Here is a 24,669-nt window from a genome sequence, read left to right on the forward strand (position 1 = left end):
CACAATAGTTCCCCTTGACAAGCTAATGTTCTCGAACTGTTTTTTCTTGTCTGGGGATAAAATCGAGGCAGAGTCAACCATACATTCCTTTATAAATTCTCCTTCAGAGAATGGTTTGCTGTTCTTGGCGATTTTGTGTGCAATCACATAACTCACTCTTGTAATCTCATCCTGGGACGCAAATTGTTTTGTGAAAATGCTTTGCTCTTTTTGCATTCGAACAACTATCTCATCAGCTTTCTTTCCCTTTTCTTCGGCAGAAATTCTTATTTATATTTGCAAGCATGTTTGCTCTCAAAATGGCGATTCAAGTTGTAGTCTTTCTTTGCAAATTAAGTACACAGCTTTTCCACCCACACTGGTAAAAAAATATTTAGAAGTCCATTCTTTGTTGAATATTCGACCTTCAGCGTCCACTTTCCGCTTCTTTGATAAACCCATTTCCAATTAACATCCTCTGCAGTGAAAAGTATTGCCACGGTTGCCGTGCGCGCGTTTGTAAATTTGACGATCCGTACATTTCTGATGTCAGCCTGATTCAACACTTAAGGGAGCATGCGCACAACTAAGCAGTGATTGGCTGATGTTCCCGCTCACCTTCAAATGCGAAATTTGGGACTGAACGAACTATCATTTTTCTATTGCTAGACACAATGACAGGCCAGATAGAATCATTTGGAGGGCCAGATATGGGCATTTTGCCCACCCCTGATCTAGGGGATAGACAGGACATTTTCATTTAGTCAGACAGAACTTAACTCCCAGAGATGGCAAGGCCATTTTATTAATACTACTGTACACCCAGTTTCTCGTACATTTACAGTTAAGAACTGCTTTATAAAACATTTTTAAAAATTAAAATTTTATTAAACGGAATAGTACAGTAATCACTCAGAGCTTTAAACATTTCGCCATAACTATAATTCAGTATGATTTATATGCCTTGCAAACCATCTGTGACCTAGAAGAACATATTAAATTGTTGCTGCAAGCAATCCACAGGAATGAGTACAAAAAACAATCAATTCTTATTCGCAAATAAATAGCTCAGATGTCTTAGAAGGCAGTTTTGACATAATATAGCTGCAATAAATCAAAGAGATGAATTTCTCCTTCATAATTTTCAAAGAGGTGTAAATTTTATTCAATATGCAATTACACTGATGTTTTGCTTCAAGTGTTATTTGTTGCTCGAGATGTTTACCAGACTTATTGCAGACTACAATACAGTAAAGGTTACATCCACTAAATATATCAACCTTATATCATCTGCAATAGGAAATGAGAACAGAGCAACATTTTGTTAGCTGAACCTTGGCTGTCGACATAAATTGTCGTTAAGTAAACACCATGCCTTCTGATCATGTCATGCCAACCCAACCTGACTCATCTGTAGGGCTTGGAAAGGCAGATCAGTCAGTGGGGCAGGGATTATTCCCACTGAACTCCTGTTAACCTGAAAGCCAAAGCACTATCAGGTGGGATGGTCCTACCTGGGCAAGCAGTGGAAAACTTTACCAGACAGTGCTTTTGATGGCAAGTTATGTTTTTTTTTGCTGGTTAAACTTCAGCAGTACGCCATCACACACCCTGGGCAGCCTGTGCCTAATACTCTCCGGAATTAGGTAAGCAGGAAGCACCATTCCACAAACTGCTCAGCTTCACCCAATATAGTACTATGAATTTTCTTCTGTTGTGGATATCTCTAAACAATAGACATAGTTGTTTCTACAACCAACAATAAGTGTCTTTCTCCATAAGACTGGTGAGGAATACACGTCACCTGGAAGTGAATATGCTGCAACCAATTTTCCTGTTGCCGCCCCCAGGATCCATATCTTTCCATCTGTTGACGTTACAGCAACCAGTTTTTCAGTATTCAGACCATAGTCGCTATAAACAAATGGGATTGAGTACACTTGTTTGCTGGCTTTAAACTTCCACACAAGGTCCCCATCTTCATTCAGGCAGTACACAAAAGAGTCATGAGATCCACATATTACCATCTGATCTGATTCAGAGAAACTTGAGATGCACGGTGAAGAAAAGATTGGGCCATCGGTCAAGAACTGCCAAATCTGAAAATGAAGCAAAGTTAAGTTTTAACTAACGTACCCAAGAATGTTATTACAGAACATTGCACAAATGAACTTGTGCCCTTATTTTTAATAACTGGAACACAATTCCTCAGTTTCAAAATTGAAACTGGATTCAGATAGAACAAAAAGATACAGCCCTTTTTTGTAGTCCTTCCCCTACCCCCAGCTCGGAGTCGTGCTCCGCCATTGTCAAGCACTCTGGAACCCTACCCTGCATGAGGGGAGCTATATAAATTCAAATTATTATTGTTGTTTATTGTTGTTGTTGTCAATCAGGTGTCTGATACATGTGGAAAGCTATCAACATTCTTAAGAGTATACAAACTGAATGGAGTTCCACTCATCCCACCTATACATGAAATTCCCATGTGTTGGAATGGAATGTGCACTCTCTTCCTTGAGGGACACAACCTGTTTACCTAACTCCAGAGAGTATTAGGCACATGCTGTCAAGAGTCAGGGCTTGGTGATCCCAGAGTATGCATTGGGGTACTACTGGAGTTTAACAAGATACAAACCACACAACTTTCCATGGAAAGCACTATTTGGCAAGCCTTCCCTCTGCTTGTCCTGCTATCTGTTAGGACTTTGGCTTGTGGAGTTAACAGCTGAGTGGGAGGAATTTCTGCCTCCAGTGACTGGTTTGCTTATATTCATGAGCCAGGTTGACTGGGCTGTCATGAGCAGTGCCCTGTTTGTGATCATAAGTGAATTATTGTTTTAGTTAAGTTGGATTTGTTTATACTCATTAGTCAGTGTTGAAACGACTTGCAGATCTACAATCCTAATTTAACTGAGCTGCATTGCAGAAGCTCTCAGCATGACAGGTGGTACAGGGTAGCTGGTAATAACTCTGGATAATGTGTACTGAGAAGACGTCAGTATGCTGTGTGTTATGAACAGTTACATTGGCTAAGAAAGAAGTGAATTTGTTACTGCAGCAGTAGATTGTTGATGTACGTCCTGTATCGCCCTAATCAGAGTCAGCCTAAGATCCAAGACTGACCTGATTAAACATCTATTAGGTAGGTGAGGACGTGCTGACCTGCACAGATCAGCCTGAAGTAAAAAAGGGAACCATGATATGCAGGATAGCTGAGCTACATTTTGGGCAGTTTCAGTTAGTGAAAGAGTGAGTATGATTTTGCTCCTCCAGGAAGGCAGAACTCCCACCCTAGATTCTGAAACTCAAACTACTCGAATGTTCAGATTCCAGTAACATTGGAGGAAAAAAGAACACACTTCAATACAAGAACAAAACTGCAAAACTCCCACTATTATCAGCCTTCCCAAACAAGAGATGTTTGTTTGCTGCCTATGAACTTTGATATTGTCACTACAGTGACATACTACTCGTGAGCGTAACAGCATAATATTGCCGATTGTAACCATGTTTATTGAATCAGTACAAAGTTACATGCCTTTTTGCCTTAGTAATTAAATGAGTTATTGAACCCAGAATATAAGTGACTTTAATTGCTCACTTCTTGCGTTCCAGACTTTATAAGTTGACCAAACAAAATAAATTGGTCTTTTCCTTTTGACCCAGTGGTTAATTCCACTGATGGTTGACTCCCAGTCTTCAACAGAATGGGTAGCTCCACTGCTGGTATACCTGGAACCCAACCCCTGGAGTCCTGCGGATCGCCTGACTCAGGCACCCAGACTATTGAGACTGCCATACAGTGCTGACTCAACTTCCATATTCTATTGCCAAGCATGTCACCCTGGAGCCAATTCAGCTCCACAGAACCACCACTTGCCTCCCCCCCCACCCCTCCAAGGAGGATAACCCGTAGTTGGTAATTTGACATCCAATAGAGCAAGTCTGAGCTCTTACTGGGTACCAGGAACTTTCTTCAAGCTTCCTGGCTGGCAGCACAGCTCAGCAGGTAATGTGTGAGAGCATTACCGCGATCTTCCTGCCCACAGCTCAAAAACATACCCATTGAACCACCATTGAGAGACAGCACATATTATGGAGCTTCACAAAAAATCAGCAGTTTAGATATTGAAAATTAAACTGACAAAATTATCTGGATCTAAATAAAACCAAAGGCAATGATTTCTACGATTTCACTTTACATCTAAACCCTGCATCAAATGTTACCTGGTGTCCCTGATGGTTAAAGCAGTACAGATTCCCATCTACACAACCAATAAACACAGACATGGCCGTACATTGTGGTGAGGAGAACAAGGGTTTTCCACAGGAATGCTTCCACATTATATTCCCAGTATCCTGAAAAAAAACAATCAGTTCAATGCTTGCAATTTCCTTTAAGAGAAAATATGTAAATTTGTGAAATATTACCACAAAAAAAAATTAGGCATTTTCATTTCTGGAGTCCCTGTACTTTAATTGTAAAATGTGTTGCATTTTAATGCTGTATTGTGTGCGTAAATATTTACCCAAGTACTATTTCAAGATTTTTCTCCTACATATTTCCTTTACAAATTTTCAATGTTCAATTTAACATCTGATATTCATACACTGCACACTGTCAACAACATGAATATTTTCAGGTACAAATTAACCATTGTTTTAATACAACATAATTGGTGATGTTTAGACTTGTCATGAGTTTTCAGCTTGCAACTTAGCATATTGAAATACAGTGATAGTGTACATTCTGCACAGACATGGTGGGCTGATTGCTCTTCTTTTGTGCTGCAAATTTCTGTGGTTCTATTAACATGAACAGTGGACCTGAAACAATGAGTACAAGATATGCAGTTGTATATAAAAATCTACTTTTGTACTGTAACAGGATTGACACATCTTAGTCACTTACTGGATTGATAGCAAGTAATGAATTCCCAAGAGTCGCTACATAGAGCAGTCGTGGTGACTTATTTAAACAAGCAGATGAGAACACAGCTCCTCCTCCACAGTGCAATTTCCAGACACATTCTTTTCTCTATTCGGAAGAAGATAGCAAACCATTAAACAGGATATATTGCAAATGTGAGGATTGGTTATCATAATAAAAAAAAATAATCTCTTATGTTTAGGGAAATAGTTTATGGTCAATTTATAGCAGCCTGTCAAATTATAAACTTAGCTAAAAAGCTCAGACAGACTGATAACCCAAGGTATTGATTGATCAGTACAAAATCATAGCATTGTAACTTGATATGTTATTCTATGTTTCCACACACATCACTGTGTAGGATCTCCAGTGTGCACTTTTATAAAGACTGTTTTGGTCCAGGTTAGAACCATAGACATTTACAGCAAAGAAGAGCAACAACAAATTACATTTAATATAGCGCCTTTCATGTCGGGAAGACATCCCAAGCCGATGGACAATGAGGGTTTTGACCCGAGCTGCAGGTTGGGATCGGAGAGTAAGATGACCAAAGGCAGTTGAAAAGGATGGTCTTGAGATGGGCCTTGAAAGACAAGGGAAGGAGGGAGGCGGAGAAACTCTGGGATGGAGTTGCAGAGGGTATAATTTACACCTTTTTTAGATATTTATCTAATTTCCTATTGAAAGCCAATATGGATTGTGCCTCAACCACATCTCCTGACAGGACATTCCGTATCCAACAACTCAGTGTGAAAATAAATCTCATAATCTCTCCATTTACTAAGGCACAAGGCTGTCACTTTGCGTTCACAACACAAACTTTAATGCTACTTATTATATCTGGCTTCTCTAGTTTTAATAAAAAGTGTTTCCTCCCTTGTTTCATCTGTTATATACTTTTTTGCCACCACTTTCTATTTTCCTTAGTGTTCTTTTATCCTATTTGGTTTTCTACCCTAAGCTTAAAATTTTATTTCCATTCTTTTCTTTAGCATATACACTATAGGGGAAGAACCAAACAAGTTTTATTTGTATTTCTAGTGAGAATAATTTGAACATAATGTACTCCCTTTAGACTTTATTTCCGTTTAGCTGGTTAATGCAGATCTTTCAAAACTCAAAATATATGAACTATTGAATTTCTTACAAATATATCCAAAGCATAAATGTGCTCGTCATGTGATCCGACATAAATCAATCCATGGTCAGGATCCACAATAGGAGAGCTTTTCACTGAATTCCCAGTGCAAAACATCCAGTACGTTTTCCCATCATCGCTTCTTAGCACATAAACAGAACCATCATAACAACCTGGAGAAATGAATAAGGAAGAAATCATGCAAAGTAATTACTAGTAAAGCCATTTCACATTGGAAGAATTTCTATATGGAGAACTGAAAATGCTCTGTCAAAGTTCTGAATCTCCAGATAAGAGCTGGCTTTTTGATTCTTCTGATCACTAAACTGTTTTGCAACTCGCAATATATCCAAGAAAAAACTCAAGCTTTCATTATTTCTGAAGTGGGCAGTTTGGCTGCAGGACAACTTTATAACACTTGTGGATCTGAACAATCCTGAGCTTCCAACTGTTAGCCTCCTTGATGTAATTAAGATCTTCCTCCTTGCAGCAATCTCACTGAATTACAATGTAAACTCATCGCATCAACTCTCCTTCTACTTCAGCCTTTGTCAGGGCTTTAAACCAAAGTCCTTTACTTCCCACAGTCTTCCCTCCCTCCTTCAATTTAACAAGATTTTCAAACCCAAGCTGGGTGTCACTTAACCACTACAGTAGAATGCCCTTTAATCAATTCACTCTATAGCATATTCTGTGAAGCGCTTTGAGACGTCTAGAAGACTTAAAAAGCGCTATATCAAATGCAAGGATTATTATTATTATCTACGTATAGCCCTCTAATCCAAAGTTGGACCCCAGTCCTGTGAGATACTGGAGAAAATATTGTAATGCACATGTAGGAAGTTGTGCACTGTTTCTAGCCATGTTCTAAACCTGGCTTTAATATTCACATTGGGTGCATGTGCCCAACAATGGGCCCTACAAGACACCAGCAAAATGCAGTTATGTGCCAGGTTTCTAGGGACGCACTGATTTTACTCATAGTTAAAAATGAGCCAAGCTGATACACTTCAAATCTATTACGTTTAATTTTACTGTATTTTAAACAGATATGCCGGCCTTCAAGCTTCAGTTGTTAAGGTATATTCATCCTTTCAACAGATGGGGTAGACTTGTGCACTTATTCATCAATTAAAAAATGAAATTAAGCAAAAACAATCGTAACAATTGATTCAACCTCATTTTTTGTTCAACTAGGATTTTTTCATTTTCCCTCAGTATCTTTATCATTTTGTACAAATACAAATCCCATTCCCGTAGCCAAATAATTGTACTTTTCTCACTTCAGCTACCAAAATGTTGCTGCGTGGGCTAAGCAGTAAAAGGTTAGTTTCATACCTACAACTATAAAGTTTCCACATCTTGATATACATGCAGATGACTCAATCCTGTCTCCAAGAAGTGTCTCCCATTTAAGTCTCCCAGAAAACACCTCAATCGCCTGCATTCTGTGTGAGTGAGACCCAATGTAGACAGTTGCATCTGAGCCACTACTGCCAGATATTACCAGTAAAGGAGATGCATCCACACATTTTCCGGTGTCGGACTTCCACCTCATCTGCAATGAGACCGTTCTGCAATTAACAGGACTTTCTCCTGGGAAGAATCTTCCGGAACTATGTGATGGCTGTTTGACACCTTTTTCCAAAGATTCTTGAGTAACAAGAGTGTTCTCCTCAATTAATGAACTCTTCACAATCATGAACTCACTTGTTCTTTCAGAGAAGGAAGTAGATTCAGTTCTGTTTCTTTCTCGATTTGATTTAAAATCCGGCAACTTGCCATCCGAAGACTGTTCTGTCAGACTTACGTCCTCTTGTATATTATTAGGAATGTTCGTATAATATTCACAACTTACTTCCAGATTTTGTTTTAAGATCTGGCTCCCTCTACTTATAGCTGTGATATTACTAATACTGTTTTGACCAAATGTTGATGCTGCAGTTCTCTGCTGTTTTAATACTTTTGAATGGGATCCTTCCGTCTCACTGTTCCATACTTTTCTTTTCATTCTACTTTTTTCATCCACAAACTCCTCTGAGTCCTTAGTTTTATCAGAAAAAATTATGTTCGTAATATGATTATAAATGTCCTGAATGGAGTTGTTCAGAATGACTTCGAGAAGCCCAGATACTGACTGTCCGATGAGTGTCTCTATTTCTTCTGCAAACTTTAGAGCTTTTAAGGAGTCTCCCCCACTGTACAAGAACATGGAAGAATCAGAAAGAACTGGCCGGTTTTCTGGAAGATTGAGCACAGTCTGCAAATGTACAACAGCATAAAATGAATGTACGGTACACATTAAAATACAATCTAGATTCACCTGCAGATTCTCTATCAAAACCTTATAATTGAAGTTCTGTTCAGTGATCTTACTCTTTCTTCAGTGAGTTTACTCAAATAGTTGTAAACATAATTTGCTGGTTCAAGAAAGAGGTTTGATTAAGGCCTTGAACCTACAACAGAGTAGGTGGTTCAGCTGCAGAATATATCTGTTTCAGTTCCACAAAAAATCCTGAATCTGGTACAAGTTCATTCCAAAGTCACTCAATAAAGGTATTTTCATTGCACAGAGAACACTGCACAGTCAGACTCACACCATAAAGCACCTGTTGGACAGTTTTGGTGTCCGTATGTATTTTGGAGTGAACCTGAATCAGATTCAGCAGCTATTGTAGAATTGTCACAGGCAGCTGATGGTCAAATGTAAAGTCAGCATTTCAAGCAGCTGTTTTGAAACATGAGCTCAGTATGGACTGGAGTGTGAAATTTATGTAGTTATTATCAACTGATGTCCACAAGTAAATGACAACCTGGTTCTTGTCGCATAAAACATTTTTTTGGAAAACCCCAAACAATTGAAGGATTTGATGGACTGCCTATTCTCAAATGTCTGTTACAGTGATTCAATATAAATCTTATAAATCAGCAATAATCCAGACTATTACAGGCACTGCAACCTCACCTTCCAAAGGTGACAAATGCCTTCCCAAAGGTCTTCTTTTCTCCATAGCACACAACTTGACTTTCTCCCTTCTTTCTCTTCATGGTAAATTTCTATCAGTGCAGTTATATTTACTTTGCCTAATGAAGAGATAATATGAAAATAATAAAATATTAATAATCCTTGCATTTGATATAGAGCCTTTCAAATCAAGAGGAAGTCTCAAAGTGCTTATTATTATTATTATTATACCTGCTTCATGTCCCCGCTTGCCCTGCCCCATGATTGGTGGGGGAGCTTTCAGTCACTGGAAAATGAAGTGACTGTGTATTTTATGGGCAAATGCTTCTTTAAACTGAACTAATATTTTTATGATCCACAGTAAGTGATTTCTAAAGTATATTTTCGGGTGGGGAAGAGTCCACTACTGTTAAAGCAATCTTACAAAAAGATTACAGGGGGAATTAAGGTTTAAAATTGTACGAGGAAAAGACGTGGTTACATATTTGGCATAAAAATAAGGCAGAATCAAAGGATATGATTTTAAAGCAAGAAAGCTACAAGCTAAAATGAACACGCTAATTAACACATATTCTTTTCACTTATCACATCAATTTATATGTATATCAATTCATCAAACAATTCAGTCATTTAATGATTTAACAAAGAGTAGACTCTTGTTAGTTTGAAGTAGGCACAAAATATGAATGAAACTCAGACTGGTGCTGTAAAAATAAAAGAACGAGACAACAGAGGAAATTGAATGGCCCTTTTGTGTTCCTATGTAGTGAAAATAAAATACTTATTAGAAATCCTCCATTTTTACCCCACCCAAAGAATGGATAATGTGCTAATTGGTTGTTCTACACATAACAATAAACCCAATTTTTATTTTTTTAATATTTAAATATGTTTTAACCTCTTTGTGCTTACAACCTATCATACTGTATCATTAATATAAACAGAAATGTTGGTTATATCCAAGAAATCAAAAAATTATTTTACCATGATTCTGAAAGTTTTAAAAAATAATTTCTTTTTGAAATTTGACATTTATTTACCGTGAGCTGTAAATGGTAGCGAATCGATGTGGACAACGCCATCTGGGATCGCATAGGAGGGCAAAATCTTTCCTAGAGCAAGGAGGATCTCTGTGTGGAAATTTGCAGCACTTTCTTTACTCTGCTCAGACATGTGCCTGGGTACGATAAAGAGAACCATCTTATCTTGCTCACAACTGGTCACTGCACAAGCTTCCACCTGCTTCAAACGTTCAGCTGCCTAGAAATATTTGTAAATCAACAAGTGTTTTAAAACAACATATAATATTTTGTCAGATAATTTAAAAAAACTTCAGCTCCCTGACAGCCTAGTGGGTAAAGATACTGCCTTTTGCAGGGCAGTAGACAATACAGGTTATAGGTTCAAAGTATCGTTCACGTGTGAGCCTCAACAATGAATATTGGTAGATTACTCAACTCCCTCTGCATCACAGCCAAACATGATCCTGTCCTCACCCGATTCCTACACCTGTGCACGTTCTTGAACGATCTCATGCTTGCAAATAGAGGAAACCCTGCCCGATTTTCCCTACATAATCCAGGACCTTGAGATCAATGTGGTGAACCAACTGTAGACCCAATTCAAATTGGTTCGGTCAACACAGATCAGGATTTGAACCTGTAACTGCTCTGTAGGAAATAAAACTGTTGTACATTGTCTTTACACATAATTATGGCCTATAGTTCTTATTAATTTTACCTGCTGCACACTTCCAAGGTTCACACGTTTCCCATGGCGCTTAATCTGATCATCTTTCCGACCTAAATAATACATATATCCATCTTTCAGAGTTACCCAGTCCCCACTGGCTCTCATTGTTCCTTGACACACAGTTGTTTCATCGTGAAGAAGGCACACACGCTCTCTACCACCTGTCATAAAAACAGTACAATGTTACAACAGCAACAACAACAAGGATTTATATAGCGCCCTCCATGCCAGACGGCGTCTCAGAGCGCTTTACAGTAACGGATCCCGGGGCCGAGCCAGGGGGAGGGGGGGGGGGTAGGTGACCAAAGGCGCGGTCGAAAAGAAGGGTCTTCAGCAGAGACCTGAAAATGTTACACGTCAACAATGTACAAAAAATATATACTATAGGAAACATTTCTAGATCCCTTATTAAAAATAACATCTGTATTAGTGCAGCAATAGTATGGAGCAAGTTGAGAGGAAACTATGTGGAGTCCTGTAGCTCAGGGGTTAGAGCACTCGCCTTGCAAGTGAGAGACCTGAGTTCAATTCCAGGCAGAGGGAAACCTTGGGCAAGTTTCCTTACTCCACACAGAGCCTAATAATAATCCCTCCAAAACAAAAAACAATAATAAATTGGTCATTTTCAATCCACGTTTGTTTGTGGGACATTGCTGTGCGCAATTGGCTGCCATGTTTCGCCCACAAATATTCGGTCAATTCACTTTACAGTCTATTCTGTGAAGCACTTTGAGACATCGAGAAGACGTGAAAAGCACTATATCAAATGCAAGGATTATTATTATTATTATAAACTAGACGGCTATGCGTATAATTAGGTAGAACATGATAATTTGTTTAGAAGTGCACTGTACCCTCCCAAAGGCGTTGGAGGTAAAGAGGTAAAGTGAACTACCAAAGATTTAAAGAATAGCATTCCAGTGATGGGAAATAAAAACACCACCATTGGAGCAGTCATGTCAAAACCGCAGTGTTCCCTGTGAGGTGATAATCCCTTCTTCCTATTGGGACTGGTGACTGAATTATAGCTGACAGGATTCAGACATGATTTTGAGTACTGGGTCCAGTTATGGACGCCCATCAGGCAGGCTGAATGTCCTACTCCTGCTCTTGTGTTCCTTCACAGATACTAGTGAGACAACGCTCTTCATATCCTTTTCAGAAATCAGTCTTTAAATTATCTTCCAGCAGTCGAAACAAAACAAAGTGAGTTCTTCTGAACAACCTACTATTCAACTATTTTTATTGTATTTTCATAAAAAGCAAACTCTACCTATAAATACTTGCCCCACTCCTTCCTGGATCACCTGACCAGAGTCATTCCTGACCTCCAACACAGTTCCCAGAAGAGGGAACCCCAGTGGTACAGGCTCTTCAAGTCTATAATGAAGAATCAGATAAATACAGTTAATAGTTCAAACTCATTTATAGGGTGGTATAGATGTAACAAATGGGTATAAGCCCTTCAAAAAAAAATCAATCCACTGCTGTGGGCAATTGGCTGCTGCCTTTCGCCCACAAAATATACAGTCAATTTACGTTACAGTATATTCTGTGAAGCACTTTGAGATGTCTCGAAGACGTGATAAGGCGCTATGTCAAATGCAAGGGTTATTATTATTTATAAATACATTTTTNCTTGAGCAACTTATTAAACTATTCCGTTTTTGCAATATATTATCAAACCACCATTTTGTGCTCTTAACATCACACTGAACACTGCCACCCAGAACATTAAACCATATTGAACGCTAACAGTCCTGTAGCTCAGTGGTTAGAGCACTCGCTTTGCAAGCGAGAGACCTGAGTTCAATTCCAGGCAGAGGGCGAAACCTTGGGCAAGTTTCCTTACTCCACACAGAGCCTAATAATAATCCGTCCAAAAAAACAAAACAATAATAAATTGGTCATTTTCAATCTACGACTGTTTGTGGGACATTGCTGTGCGCAATTGGCTGCCGCGTTCGCCCACAAATATACAGTCAATTCACTTTACAGTGTGTTCTGTGAAGCGCTTTGGGACGTCCTCCCGACGTGAAAAGCGCTATATCAAATGCAAGGATTATAACAGGTACAGTAAAACAAAAATAAATTACATTTGTATAGCGCCTTTCACATCGATGCGACAGTGAAGGGTTTGCACCCGTGCTGGGCGTTGGAGTCAACAGGGTTTGAGGGCAATGGAGATGGGAAGATGATCGAAAGCACGGATGAGATGGGTCTTGAAGGAGGCATGGGATAGGGCGAGGTGAAGTGCCCCGGGATGGACTTCCAGAGGATGGGAGCAGAAAGGCTAAAGGCCAGTCTGCCGTTGGTGGAGTGGGCCATATCAAACACTGCCATCAAGAACAGTAAATCATAGTGAATACTGATACTAGATACAGTAAACCATGCTGAACACTGTTGGTAAAATTGTAAATCATAGTGACCACTACTACCCAGTATAGTAAACCATTATTGAATACTGCCACTAGATTCAGTAAACCAGAGTGACCACTACCACCCACTGAATAATGAAGTAAAATATGCTAGACAGTATATCTGGAAGATAAATATGTAGGAAAAGCAATTACAACCTAGTGTCGCTACCCAAGACTTCTTCAGGAACCTTGTAGTATGATGCCCAGCTCGACACTTCTGTAATCCCATACAGATTGTAGATGTGGGTTTTGTTGCCTTCTCCTCGCCAGCTTTTCATTACAGGTAGTGAGGGAAAGGACTCTCCACCCAGCGCTAACACACGTAGCGAAGTATTGGCTGAAAGCACTACTGTTGACAAGAGTTCTGATCCAAAACGTTTCATTAACGTTGGGGTGGCCTAGAGAAAGAGAGAGATTGTAACATTATCCAAGATATGTTACTTAGACTTCCATAACAAAGACAACACAACTTGCATTTATATAGCACCTCTCACGCTGGCTAGCATCCCAGAGACAGCTTTTTTACTGACACATAATTTTTATTGTAACTACATACTGGCACTGGTTCCATGTTGGCACCAGTATGTAGATTGTGATGGTGACTGTGTGGAAAAATAATTGCACTGGTGTATTTGAAAAACCTTCTTTTGTGCCTATGTTAAGTTTTGTAAATTAACAACCACAGAATTTTGAGAAAATAGAAAGGAGGTTTTAGGGTCTCTCTCGAAAATTGGAAAGACAAACCAGATGTTCTGTGCAGAAAACAGTTTATGCTGCAAGATGTTTTTCTGGGGCAGCAGTAACATTACCTTTTTCCCATGGAAGACATATTGTTATTAATAATAATAAAAAATAATCATCATCAAATAATCAACCCCAATACAGCATCGGGCTTAAACTGATGCAATGTGCATTTCATAAATAATAATTATCCTTGCATTCGATATAGCACTTTATCATGTCATTGAGACGTCTCAAAGCGCGTCACAGAATACACTGTAAAATTAATTGACTGTATATTTTGTGGACAAAACTGATGATCAAACAACTAAAAGGCCTGGGCTTTTCGGATAAAATGGGGATGCTGATTTGCGGGGAACCGATCCTGCATAAAACTGCCATGTGTTTAAAAACATGTTTGAGGCTTAGGTAGGAGGGCACGATCCAGACGATGATTGGCTATTGACCTGTCACTCATCAAGAGAACGGGCTCTGGGCAACGATTGGCTGGTCCATGCTGTCATTCACCCAGTTGTCAGCTCAGGGGTGATCTCCACAGGCTGCACATCATCCAGAACTGTGCAGCCCATGTTCTCTCCCTCACTAGGCTTTGCGACCCTATCACCCCCATCCTTGCCCAACTTCACTGGCATCCCATCACGGAGGATACAATTCAAGATCCTGGTCCTCACCTTGAAAGCCCTCCACTGTCTTGCTCCCCCCTACCTCTCCCGATTTCCCATACAGCCAGTCCGTCCCTGAATAACAACTTACCTGTATAACAGTAACTTTGTGATGGTTAAAAAGAACCTTGGCCAGTCTTTCCGGCATCATTTTAATGACTGGTGGAACAATCAGCAGGGTAGCTCCACTGGATAGCGCAACAAACATTTCAACGATAGACGGGTCAAAAGTCAAAGGTGATGCCATAAAAATTAGATCATCTGGTGATATTTCAAAGATAGACCTAGAAAAACAAAGTAAAGACTGAAAAAGCACAGAACATGAAACTATGAGAAAGCACAACAATGACAACCATTACATTAATGCCTCTAATGGTTCATTTATAATCCAGTGGAGATCATTGGTGTTTTGATATAAAAAATTGAACAACATTAAAGGGGAAGCCCAGAATGGGGGTGGTCCAGACTCTTTAGTAGAAATCAGTTCCTATATACATGGGTTGCTGATGGAAAACCATCAACCCACAAATATTGATTTTTAGGTTTCTTTATGAAGTCAGGGAGTAATCTTCCAACATTCATTGTTGAGGCTCACACATGAATGATACTTTGAATCTGTAACCTGTATTGTCTCCTACCCTGCAAAGGCAGTATGTTTACCCACTAGGCTGTCGGTGAGCTGAAGTTTTTTCTTTAATTATCTGACAAAATATTATATGTTGTTTTAAGAAGATGAATCTGGAACTTATTATTGTTAGTGCAGTTCTGTTGTGTGAGGCGAAATGAAACCACAGGTTTTAATGGAAGGAACTGAAAGGTTGATGCTACAATATCTCTTTTTTTATGAACAATTTTTTTCTTAAGAACAATTTTTAATATATTAAAATATTCGATATACTACACTATCTTTTCCTTTAACAATTGAGGCATGAAGTTTCCAGTATTGGGAATGAAATACCATGAAATGATCATCATGTGGCAAGTCAAGCTGAACATGATGGGGGGAAAATCTTCAGTAAAATCAAGCCCATCTTCTATATTCTTGGTCAGCTACGAGAAAGCAGAACCTTCACAATACATTCACTGGACAATTCTAAAATGGGCCCTAACAAAAGTGATGATAGTTACAAAAGGGCTTGTTAAGATAAGTGAGAAAGTCACTTGGGCCTGCTCAGACATCCTATTAGTTCATCATAATATACTGATATTGGTAAACCACAAACTAGACTTACCTGAGATGCTCTATGTTAGGCACAATACACTGATGAGGCACTCGAACAACTTTTGGAGTTCCTGTTGTGCCTGAGGTGTGCAAAATGTACGCCATGAAACCTTGTGTCCAACAATCTGCATATTCACGTGAATTGATTTTAAGTTGCTCAGTGCTTCCTAGACTGTCTTCTGTCAAATCAACTCTTTTATTGTAAGTAATACTTTTTGTGTCCACAACATCTGAAGCTAGGGAATTCACATTAGTCAGTTTCCACCAAATCTTCACAAGGTCTATGTCTAGCTCTGGTATATTACATTCAATATTAAACTCCAGCCAGGTTGACAATGAATCCTTGAATTTCTGGAACATAAAAATAATAGTAAGAGACTAGAGGTATTTGATAAGAATTATATAATTTATTCCTACAGTCAAATTTTTACTTTATTATCCTTAATTTGTAATTATAATTTTCCCATCAATGTACAACTGGGGAAATACATAATATACTACAGAGTATATTATGTGTACAAGAGGATTTTTACCAATATTTTGTCATGTTAGTATTTACATTTTAAAGTACTTATACATCGACACAGCTGACATAATAACAAAACAATTTGAGCAGGTCCAGAGAGTGGCCTGAGGTATGACGTACAGGCTAAAACAAATAATTTTAAAAAAAACTTCGGAAAAAATTAGAAATGTTGGGCTTCTGATTTCTTTATTACCCATATAGGACTGCATTTTACCAACCAGAGAAAAAAACATTTTGCTATTTGACTCATGATTAGAAATAATCTAGACTCCCTTCCATGTTTTTCAAAAATGCAGACTAAGCAATACAGGAACTCTACGATTTACATTGTACAAACAGAAATTCAAAAAGGGCATATTTGCTATGTTTGATACAAATATTAAATAACATTTTTAACACAATTTGTTTTCCAGAGAAATCCATAAACCATACTAACACTTTTTTCCATTGTGAAACAAAAGCATGCTCAGCATTTTTTCTTTAATAAATATTATTTGTCTTTGCTCATTTGAAGCTCGGTAACTCACCACCATCATATCTTTCTGGACAAGGACATACTTCAACTTGCAACTTCGCATAAAATATGATGATAAATGAGGCAAACTTTCTGGATCAATAGGGCAAAAGGCAGCTTCAACTTGAAGGATTCTGAAATTGGACAGAACAATTATAATATTTTTGAAATAGCAGCAATGACTCATATTTAGATAACAAGCAGAAGACAGGTTGAAAAAATAAGATTACTGCTTTCAGTATGGCCTTTACTTTTTTATGTTTGAATGTAGCTTTGTTTTCCCACATAATTTGTAATGTACTGTTCCATGATTCATCAACCTTAATTTGTAATTAAACTTTTCCCATCAATGTATCACTGGGGAGTTGAGGAAGGGCAGGAGGAGGCTTATGTGGAGCATAAACACCAGCATAGACCAGTTGGGCTGAATGGCCTGTCTCTGCGCTGTATATTCTAATAATAATAATAATAATAATAATAATAATCCTTGCATTTGATATAGCGCTTTTCACGTCGGGAGGACGTCCCAAAGCGCATCACAGAACACACTGTAAAGTGAATTGACTGTATATTTGTGGGCGAACGCGGCAGCCAATTGCGCACAGCAATGTCCCACAAACAGTCATGGATTGAAAATGTATATGTACATATAATGTACATGTTTTCTAATCCCCACAAAGGATTAAAAGACTGGAATTTCTGCAGCATATTTGTGACACTGAAGATTTTCATAGTAAAACATAAAACAGTCATTCACGATACTGTGCGCCAGATCTTTCATATTATTGTAGCATATATTTAAGAAATTCCCACAGAAAAAAATGCTACTTTATGAGATCTGAGATCTTTTGTTACTTTTACAAGTTTCATTGTAAACAAATAAAAAGTGCTATTTCACTGCCTGACCCATGATAAATCGCAGTAAGATCTTTGTAACATTGTAACAGCTACATCCTCTACATTCACAATAATCCTTGTATTGCGGCCTACTCTTGCCATCGGGTCAATATTGAAAAAATAATTCTGATATATGAATTCAATTCATCTTGCACATTTATTGTACTAATCAAAAGTACGTCTACTTCATGTGCTAAACAATGGGTAACTTCCAAGTCATCGGGTTGTCGTCAACTTATTCCCCTTTGTGGGGGGGAGTGAAGGCAGCAGAGCTTCTTCGGGACGCTCTTCAAGCCGGGAGTGACCTCAGCGGTGACCCGATGACCCGGAAGTTGGCCACTCTTTCGATTTACTTTGCTTATAAATTGCCATCCGACCCGTTGGGCAGCGAAGCAGTTCTACTGTATCTACTTATCCCTCTCGAACATCTCTCTCGCCGCTGAGTCGGAAGGTTGTGAGCGCCATTCACTGCACGGAACACAAATTGTAGACCAGGACTTGGCCAGATGCATGACCCTGAAAGTCTTTGTTATCCGATTTATACAGATCAGACTTAAGCGGATTTTTTTTTTATTATTTTGGCAGAATAAGTGGCGAGAAAACCGACTTGAAGCTCAAGTGCTGGGAAGTCACATGAAGTGTCTCACACGGCAGTGCGGCTCGTGGGGGTGTGTGTGGGTGAGTGTGTGAGGGTTTACCTGCATCTCAGGTCAGGTGACAGTGTGGGTTGGGGAGGGGGGGGATAAGGAACCAATATAAAGCAGTGAGTGTACCCGAGGGTCCAGCAGGGCAGCAGCAGGGCGGGTCGGCAGTACAAGCCGACCACGTGCTGTAGGTCGAAGTGGCAGTGAGTGAGCAGCGCCTCGGCGAGGGCGGCGGCCAGGCCGGTCACCTGACCGTAGGTCAGCACCGCGCACGCGCCCTGCCCGGCCCCGCGCCCGTCGTAGCGCACGGCCGCTCGCGCGCCGTGCAGCGCGGCTGCGCACAGTACCCGCTCGTGCAGGCGCTCGGCCACCGCCATCCGGTCACGACTGGGGACAACTGCCAGCGTCGCCTGGCAACCGGGGCCCGCCCCGCCCCGACTCGGTGACAACCCCCCCACCCACACCCCCCCACCGCCGGGGCTCACAGCCGGTCACCGAGTCCAGGAGAAGCGGCCGAACCGCGGCTGAAACGCGGAACTCCCGGTTCCGAATACCGAGCGGCTGCCACACACGCGCACACCACGAGCGCCCCGCGTCTGCGTGCGCGGCCCCGCGTCTGCGTCACGTCCCGCCCCCCCGGCTCCCTGAACTGCGTGACGTGCGCATGCGCACTCACTGCTGCCCCTCCTCCCCCCCCCCTCAGCCCTGTGCACTGTGGGCTCGAGCCTCACATCAGCAGCTCCGCTCTCTAACCTGACACTGCAGTGCAGAGGCTGGAGAGCGGCCCTGTGGGGCACTGAGTGCCCACTGATCAGCTCACTCATACTGCAGTAGGCAGCAGGATGTCAGCAGTCTTACCCTGACACCTGTACTGGCTTTCTGCAATCTGCCTGCGCCCAACAACAACAACAACAACAACAATAATAATAATCCTTGCATTTGATACAGCGCCTTATCACATCTTCGAGACGTCGTAAAGCGCTTCACGGAATATACCGTAAAGCGAATTGACTGTATAATGTTGTGGGCCAAACGTGGAAGCCAATTGCGCACAGCAGTGTCCCCCACAAACGGTCGTGGGTTGAAGTGACCCAATTTATTATTTTCCTTTTTCTCTTGAGGGGTTGTTGTCAGGAGTGGGGAGTAAGGAAACCCGCCCAAGGTTTCGCCCCCGGCCGGGAATCAAACCCGGGTCTCTCGCTTGCAAGGCGAGTGCTCTAACCACTGAGCTACAGGGCTCCTAATCATATACCAATACTCTGGGGAATTAAAAGGCAAAACACTACAGATGCTGGAAATCTGAAATAAACATAGAAGTTGCGGGGAACGCACAACAGGTCAGGTAGCATCTATGGAGAGAGGGTTAACATCTCTGGGGAGAGAGTCCGCATTCCGCAGTAATGGTTTTCTATATGTGTCAGAGCTCAGGCTGTTCGTGACTAAGTTGGCCAAAGCGACACAAGCAGCCCCTTTTGTGCCGTGAGATCAAAACAGCAAATTGCATTAGAGGATTGCTTGATTGAAAATACAAATCCTATTAGTTGAGGAACAGTGCTGGACGAATCCGCAATTGTGTCACCAGGTACAGGAGGAGGATGCCAGTACCAAAGAATCATAAACCAGTGTGAGTTGCCTCCTTCAAGAATGAGCGAAAAAGAGAACCATAAAATTACAATAAATAATAAAGTCCAATTCCAAAATTTAAAATTACTGATTTATTGACTTGGATTTGACAATTTATATTATAGGTTGGACAATTAGATCTGAAATAATGCATCCAAAGTTTAGATCTGCAACCAGGACCCAAAACTAAATCAGTCTGATAGAGAAGGTGGATTAATCCCATCGCACATTAGTAGAGTATAATGAATATAATATAAGTATATTCTGTGAAACGCTTTGAGACGTTTAGAAGCCGTGAAAAAGTGCAACATCAAATGCAAGGATTATATTATTATTAATGTGGTCGGACTCGATTGCCAACATTCTAAAGAGAAAGGCTGTAAATATCGCAGCCCATGAAGAGAATGAATTCTCTATTGGAAACATCACTAATAATTTCCTAAAAAGAAAATGGTCACTCAATCCATGACTGTTTGTGGCACACTGCTGTGCACAATTGGCTGCCGGGTTTCACCCACAAAAAATATAGTCAATTCACTTTACAGTATATTCTGTGAAGCGCTTTGGGACGTCCTAACATGAAAGTTGCTATAAAAATGTAATTTTGTTGTTGTTGTTGTGACGTCTCAAAGATGTGATAAGGCGCTATATCAAATACAAGGATTATGATTATTATTATTATCACTGAACTGGATCCCAGTCCAGTGATCTGAATGCATCAACTTGCAAATGGTTCTAACGTTTTCACAAACTCAATATGCTTCTGTTTGGACCTATAATTCTAGAGAAAGCATTACAGTTTTGACACAAAACTCAAAAAACTGTACTTCAAGGCATTCAAAGCTAGTTTACCAAACAACATTGGATAGTCTTTTGGCACTAATACACATGATATATGCACATTTGTGGAGTCCTGTAGCTCAGTGGTTAGAGCACTCACCTTGCAAGCGAGGCATCTGGGCTCAATTCCAGGCAGGGCGAAACCTTGGGCAAGTTTCCTTACTCCACACGCATGATAATAATCCCTCCAAAACAGAACAATAATAAATTGGTCACTTTCAATCCACGACTGTTTGTGGGACACTGCTGTGCGCAATTGGCTGCCGCGTTCGCCCACAAATATACAGTCAATTCACTTTGCAGTCTATTCTGTGAAGCACTTTAAGACGTCAAGAAGACATGAAAAGCGCTATATCAAAAGCAAGGATTATTATATTATGACAGCAATGAAAAATACTGTATATACTATAGTTTGTAAAATGACCTTGTAAAGTGATTTGAAATATTCTTGAAATCAGAGAATGTGGTGTTGTTAACGTCCCCACCCAGCTTTGCCTATTCAGAAACTATTTGGAATGCATAAGCAATGAGGCTCTGCTGCTTATGTCATGTTGTCTTACAATTATCTGTTCTATCTACACTACTTTCTCTCTTTGTCTATTCTTGCTCATGTGTTTTGCAACAGGCTTATTGCATATATTCTGCTCTTAAGGCTTTTCGCCTCAGATTCATCCAGTATGCAGCTTCTGGCTTTTCCCTTTATTGAATCACAGATTGTTTACGTCACAAGAGTAGCTGAGTTAACCCAGATGATTCAGGATTCAGTTTTTTAATTGTCAGTTCTGGAAATAATGATTTGCTCCTCATTGAGTAAAATCTTGACCAGAAGTACCTTGTCCTATTAATAATAATTCTTGCATTTGATATACCACCAGCCAATTGCACACAGCAGTGTCCCACAAACATCATGTATTGAGAAATAATTTTTTTTATATTGTTCTGAATGGCGGTGTTCAGTGCGATTTTAAGAGCACAAAATTGTGGTTTGATGGTACGTTGCAAAAATGGAATAGTTTAGTTATTGAAAGATTTGCTCAAAAATAATTTTTTGGGGGCGGGAGGGTGATTTGGAAACAGATTAAATTCTTTATTTTCTCATAGTTACAGAAGCTTAAGAGACATGCGATTAAAAAAAAAAGGTGATTTAGTAAAATAGCTAGAGCTTGGCATAGACAAGATAGACAATGACTCTATGCAATGCAAAATAGTCTGTTTCCATAAATATTTCAAACTATGTTAAGCATCCTGTAATTCCATTATCACTATAGTGTAAATCATTCTTAAATTATTATGCTAATTCAATTTTACTCACAAACACAGTCACAGTAAAGTTGCTTTGAGGTGTCTGTTCTGATAAGGTGCTTACTAAATGCAAGGATTATTATTGTTAATAATAAGATCAGCCAATGTAGCAATGATTTTAACAAGCTCACCAGCAATAAATGCTATACTGCACCATATGGTAAAATATGTTAAATATCTAAACTCTTGCGATTAATCAGTCTTTGGTTTCGAACTGACTGAAAAGTGTTGACATTTCAAATTTCTTCTGATAAGCGTTTTTGGAAATCAATCATCTGGTCCCTCAAAAGGTTGAGTACTCAGAGTTGACTTATTGTAGTCACTGTACTCTTATTTCTGTAGGTATTCTGACAACAGGTAACTATGTTCATGCATGGTGGAGAAGCTAATAAACAATCCTTCTGATAGTTGAATAGATTGCGGTGAAATTGCCTATTTTAAGTTAGTTTACTATGAAAGCAACAACTGCATATTCCAATTTGATTTTAATATTTATACAATTTATATTTGGGCTGAGAGAGCTTTCCCCCACATGACAAAAGTTCACTGAGTTTTCCTTTTCACTGATTAACCAGTCTGTGAATATATAGTCAAAGATAAGTGTTTGCCCATTATTCCAGAATGTTACAAAGATCAGGAATGGGAGTTGCATTCCACAGTGGGAAATACAACTTTTAAAGCTCAGCACCAATATTATTGACGTACCTTAAGGCAATACATAAGTTGCTCCCTCTCCTAAGATGTCTCAAAACATACCTCTTTGCTTATGCTTTTGGTCATCTTTCCCCTCCCCACCCTCTCAGCTCCTACCATCACTTCAAGCGCTCCAGGATGCTACCAAAAAACCCTTGCATTTGAAACAGCATCTTATTGATCTGAAACGGGGCTTTACATAAATGCAAATTGCTATTTGTGACTAGGCAGAATTGTCAATTGCTGTAGGATGTCTTCCTGACTTGAAAGGGATTTACACAAATCTAGACTATGAACAATTAGCAACAATAACTTGCATTATATAGCGCCCTTCACACAGGGTAATGTCCCAGAGCATTTTTGTAAATGTAAGGTGCATAATATGTTTACACAAGGCACATAATGGAGCCAAATGGCTGCATGGCTTTGTTAACACATATTGTCAAAATCCCAGTTGTTAACTGATTTTACAATATTTTAGTCTTTCTTTGATGGCCTAGAAATAGTTAACAGAAAATTCCAAGAACATGTATTGGTACTATAATGTTGTATTTTATTGCAGAAATGAATCGATAACAATACAAAATTCAGGAAATCAAGTAGTTTTGCAACATATATTCCCACAATGATCTCCTTCAAGTCCTGCCTCAAAACCCTCCTCTCCCTTCCCCTCCCCTCACCTTGGGTCTGAAATGCTGTACGCTGTCTAGTGCCTTGGGACGTCCTCCCGACATGAAAGGTGCCATACAAATATAATCTTGTTGTTGCTGCAGCATAACAGTTGATATTTATCAAACAATTAATAGAAAATTGTGTTTAGTCAGTACAGCTTTATTCCAAAGACACTATTACTGAGACACTAAAAACTTCAACCTCAAATACAGAATTAGTTTAATGAGGGAACATGATTTTTTTCTGGGACTTGGCATTAAATGAAAGGCAGACTTGATAATTAACAAAGATCCAAAGTAGAATTGATAAGACCGTTATTTTACACAAAATGATTGAAATTCAAAACAAATTGATCAAACCCAAGAATGTACAGGCATAATAACATTGAATTGTCAAGCTGGCACAATTAATAGCATTACAGTTTTGGATGGCAACACTTATTGGGGTCAGTTTACTGGTACAATCAATATTCATCAAGTTAAATGTATTGTAGTAGTCAATAGAATTCTGATGAGAAAAACTTACCACTAAAATGGTCTCCCATTATCAATGCAATGAATAGAAAGATACTAAACACCACACATAACTTAATAGTTATTGATTTCAAAACAGTAGATAATTTGGATTCCTACCAAAGACATTCCACAGCTTAACGTGTCATACTGAAAAACTGTAGGTAAAATAACAAACCACTAAAAAGCACTTCTCAATTGTTAACACATTTTTGTAAATAGGGCCTACGGTACACCTCAGCCTGGCTCAGTGGTATCACCCTCACCTCCGAGTCAAAATGTTGCGAGTTCAAGGCCCACGTTGGGATTTGGAATCACATAGCCTAAGCTGACACGACTATGCAGGGCTGGGGCTTTGTGCATTGTTGAAGGTGCCGATATTCGGATGAGATATTAAAACCCAAGATCACGTCTGCCTGTTCAGGTGGACGTTAAGGCACAATTCAAAAAGAGAAGGGAGTTTCTCCCAGTGTCCTGACCAACAATCCCCCAAATAAAACTGGTCACCCTCACCACGGCTGTTTGTGGGACATGGATGCGCACAAAATGGCTGCTGCATTTCACTCACAAAATAGTCAGTCCACTTTACTGTATATCCTGTGAAGCGTTTTGAGAAGGCACTATATCAAATGCA

At 39.6% G+C, this 24,669-nt stretch overlaps 1 protein-coding gene across 1 annotated transcript; it reads right to left on the reverse strand.

Annotated features, from left to right (window-relative positions):
* Window positions 1-845: 845 nt before the first annotated feature.
* Window positions 846-18,770, reverse strand: aasdh (aminoadipate-semialdehyde dehydrogenase). The gene is made up of 14 exons (XM_042340845.1): window positions 18,523-18,770; window positions 16,866-16,986; window positions 15,823-16,163; window positions 14,682-14,874; window positions 13,344-13,585; window positions 12,041-12,147; window positions 10,756-10,928; window positions 10,056-10,275; window positions 9,016-9,134; window positions 7,389-8,310; window positions 6,060-6,223; window positions 4,895-5,020; window positions 4,210-4,341; window positions 846-2,078 (listed from the first exon to the last, which is right to left on the reverse strand). Exons 1-14 carry the CDS (start codon window positions 18,768-18,770, stop codon window positions 1,677-1,679), a joined length of 3,510 nt encoding a protein of 1,169 aa, XP_042196779.1. The 3' UTR covers window positions 846-1,676.
* Between the last annotated feature and the right edge of the window lie 5,899 nt (window positions 18,771-24,669).

This window comes from Callorhinchus milii, unplaced genomic scaffold (genome assembly GCF_018977255.1).
Source record: "Callorhinchus milii isolate IMCB2004 unplaced genomic scaffold, IMCB_Cmil_1.0 Scaffold1, whole genome shotgun sequence".
NCBI classification, from domain to species: domain Eukaryota; kingdom Metazoa; phylum Chordata; class Chondrichthyes; order Chimaeriformes; family Callorhinchidae; genus Callorhinchus; species Callorhinchus milii.

Bases quoted from the DNA above. Each gene is read 5' to 3' on its own strand.
- aasdh (XM_042340845.1), bottom strand. From the start codon at position 18,770: ATGGCGGTGGCCGAGCGCCTGCACGAGCGGGTACTGTGCGCAGCCGCG. The intron at 16,987-18,522 runs GTACACTCACTG...GTCCAATTTCAG, and splicing joins CTGCCCTGCTGGACCCTCGG to AATCCTTCAAGTTGAAGCTG. The intron at 9,135-10,055 runs GTAAATAAATGT...TCTCTTCATTAG, and splicing joins GCTACCATTTACAGCTCACG to GCAAAGTAAATATAACTGCA.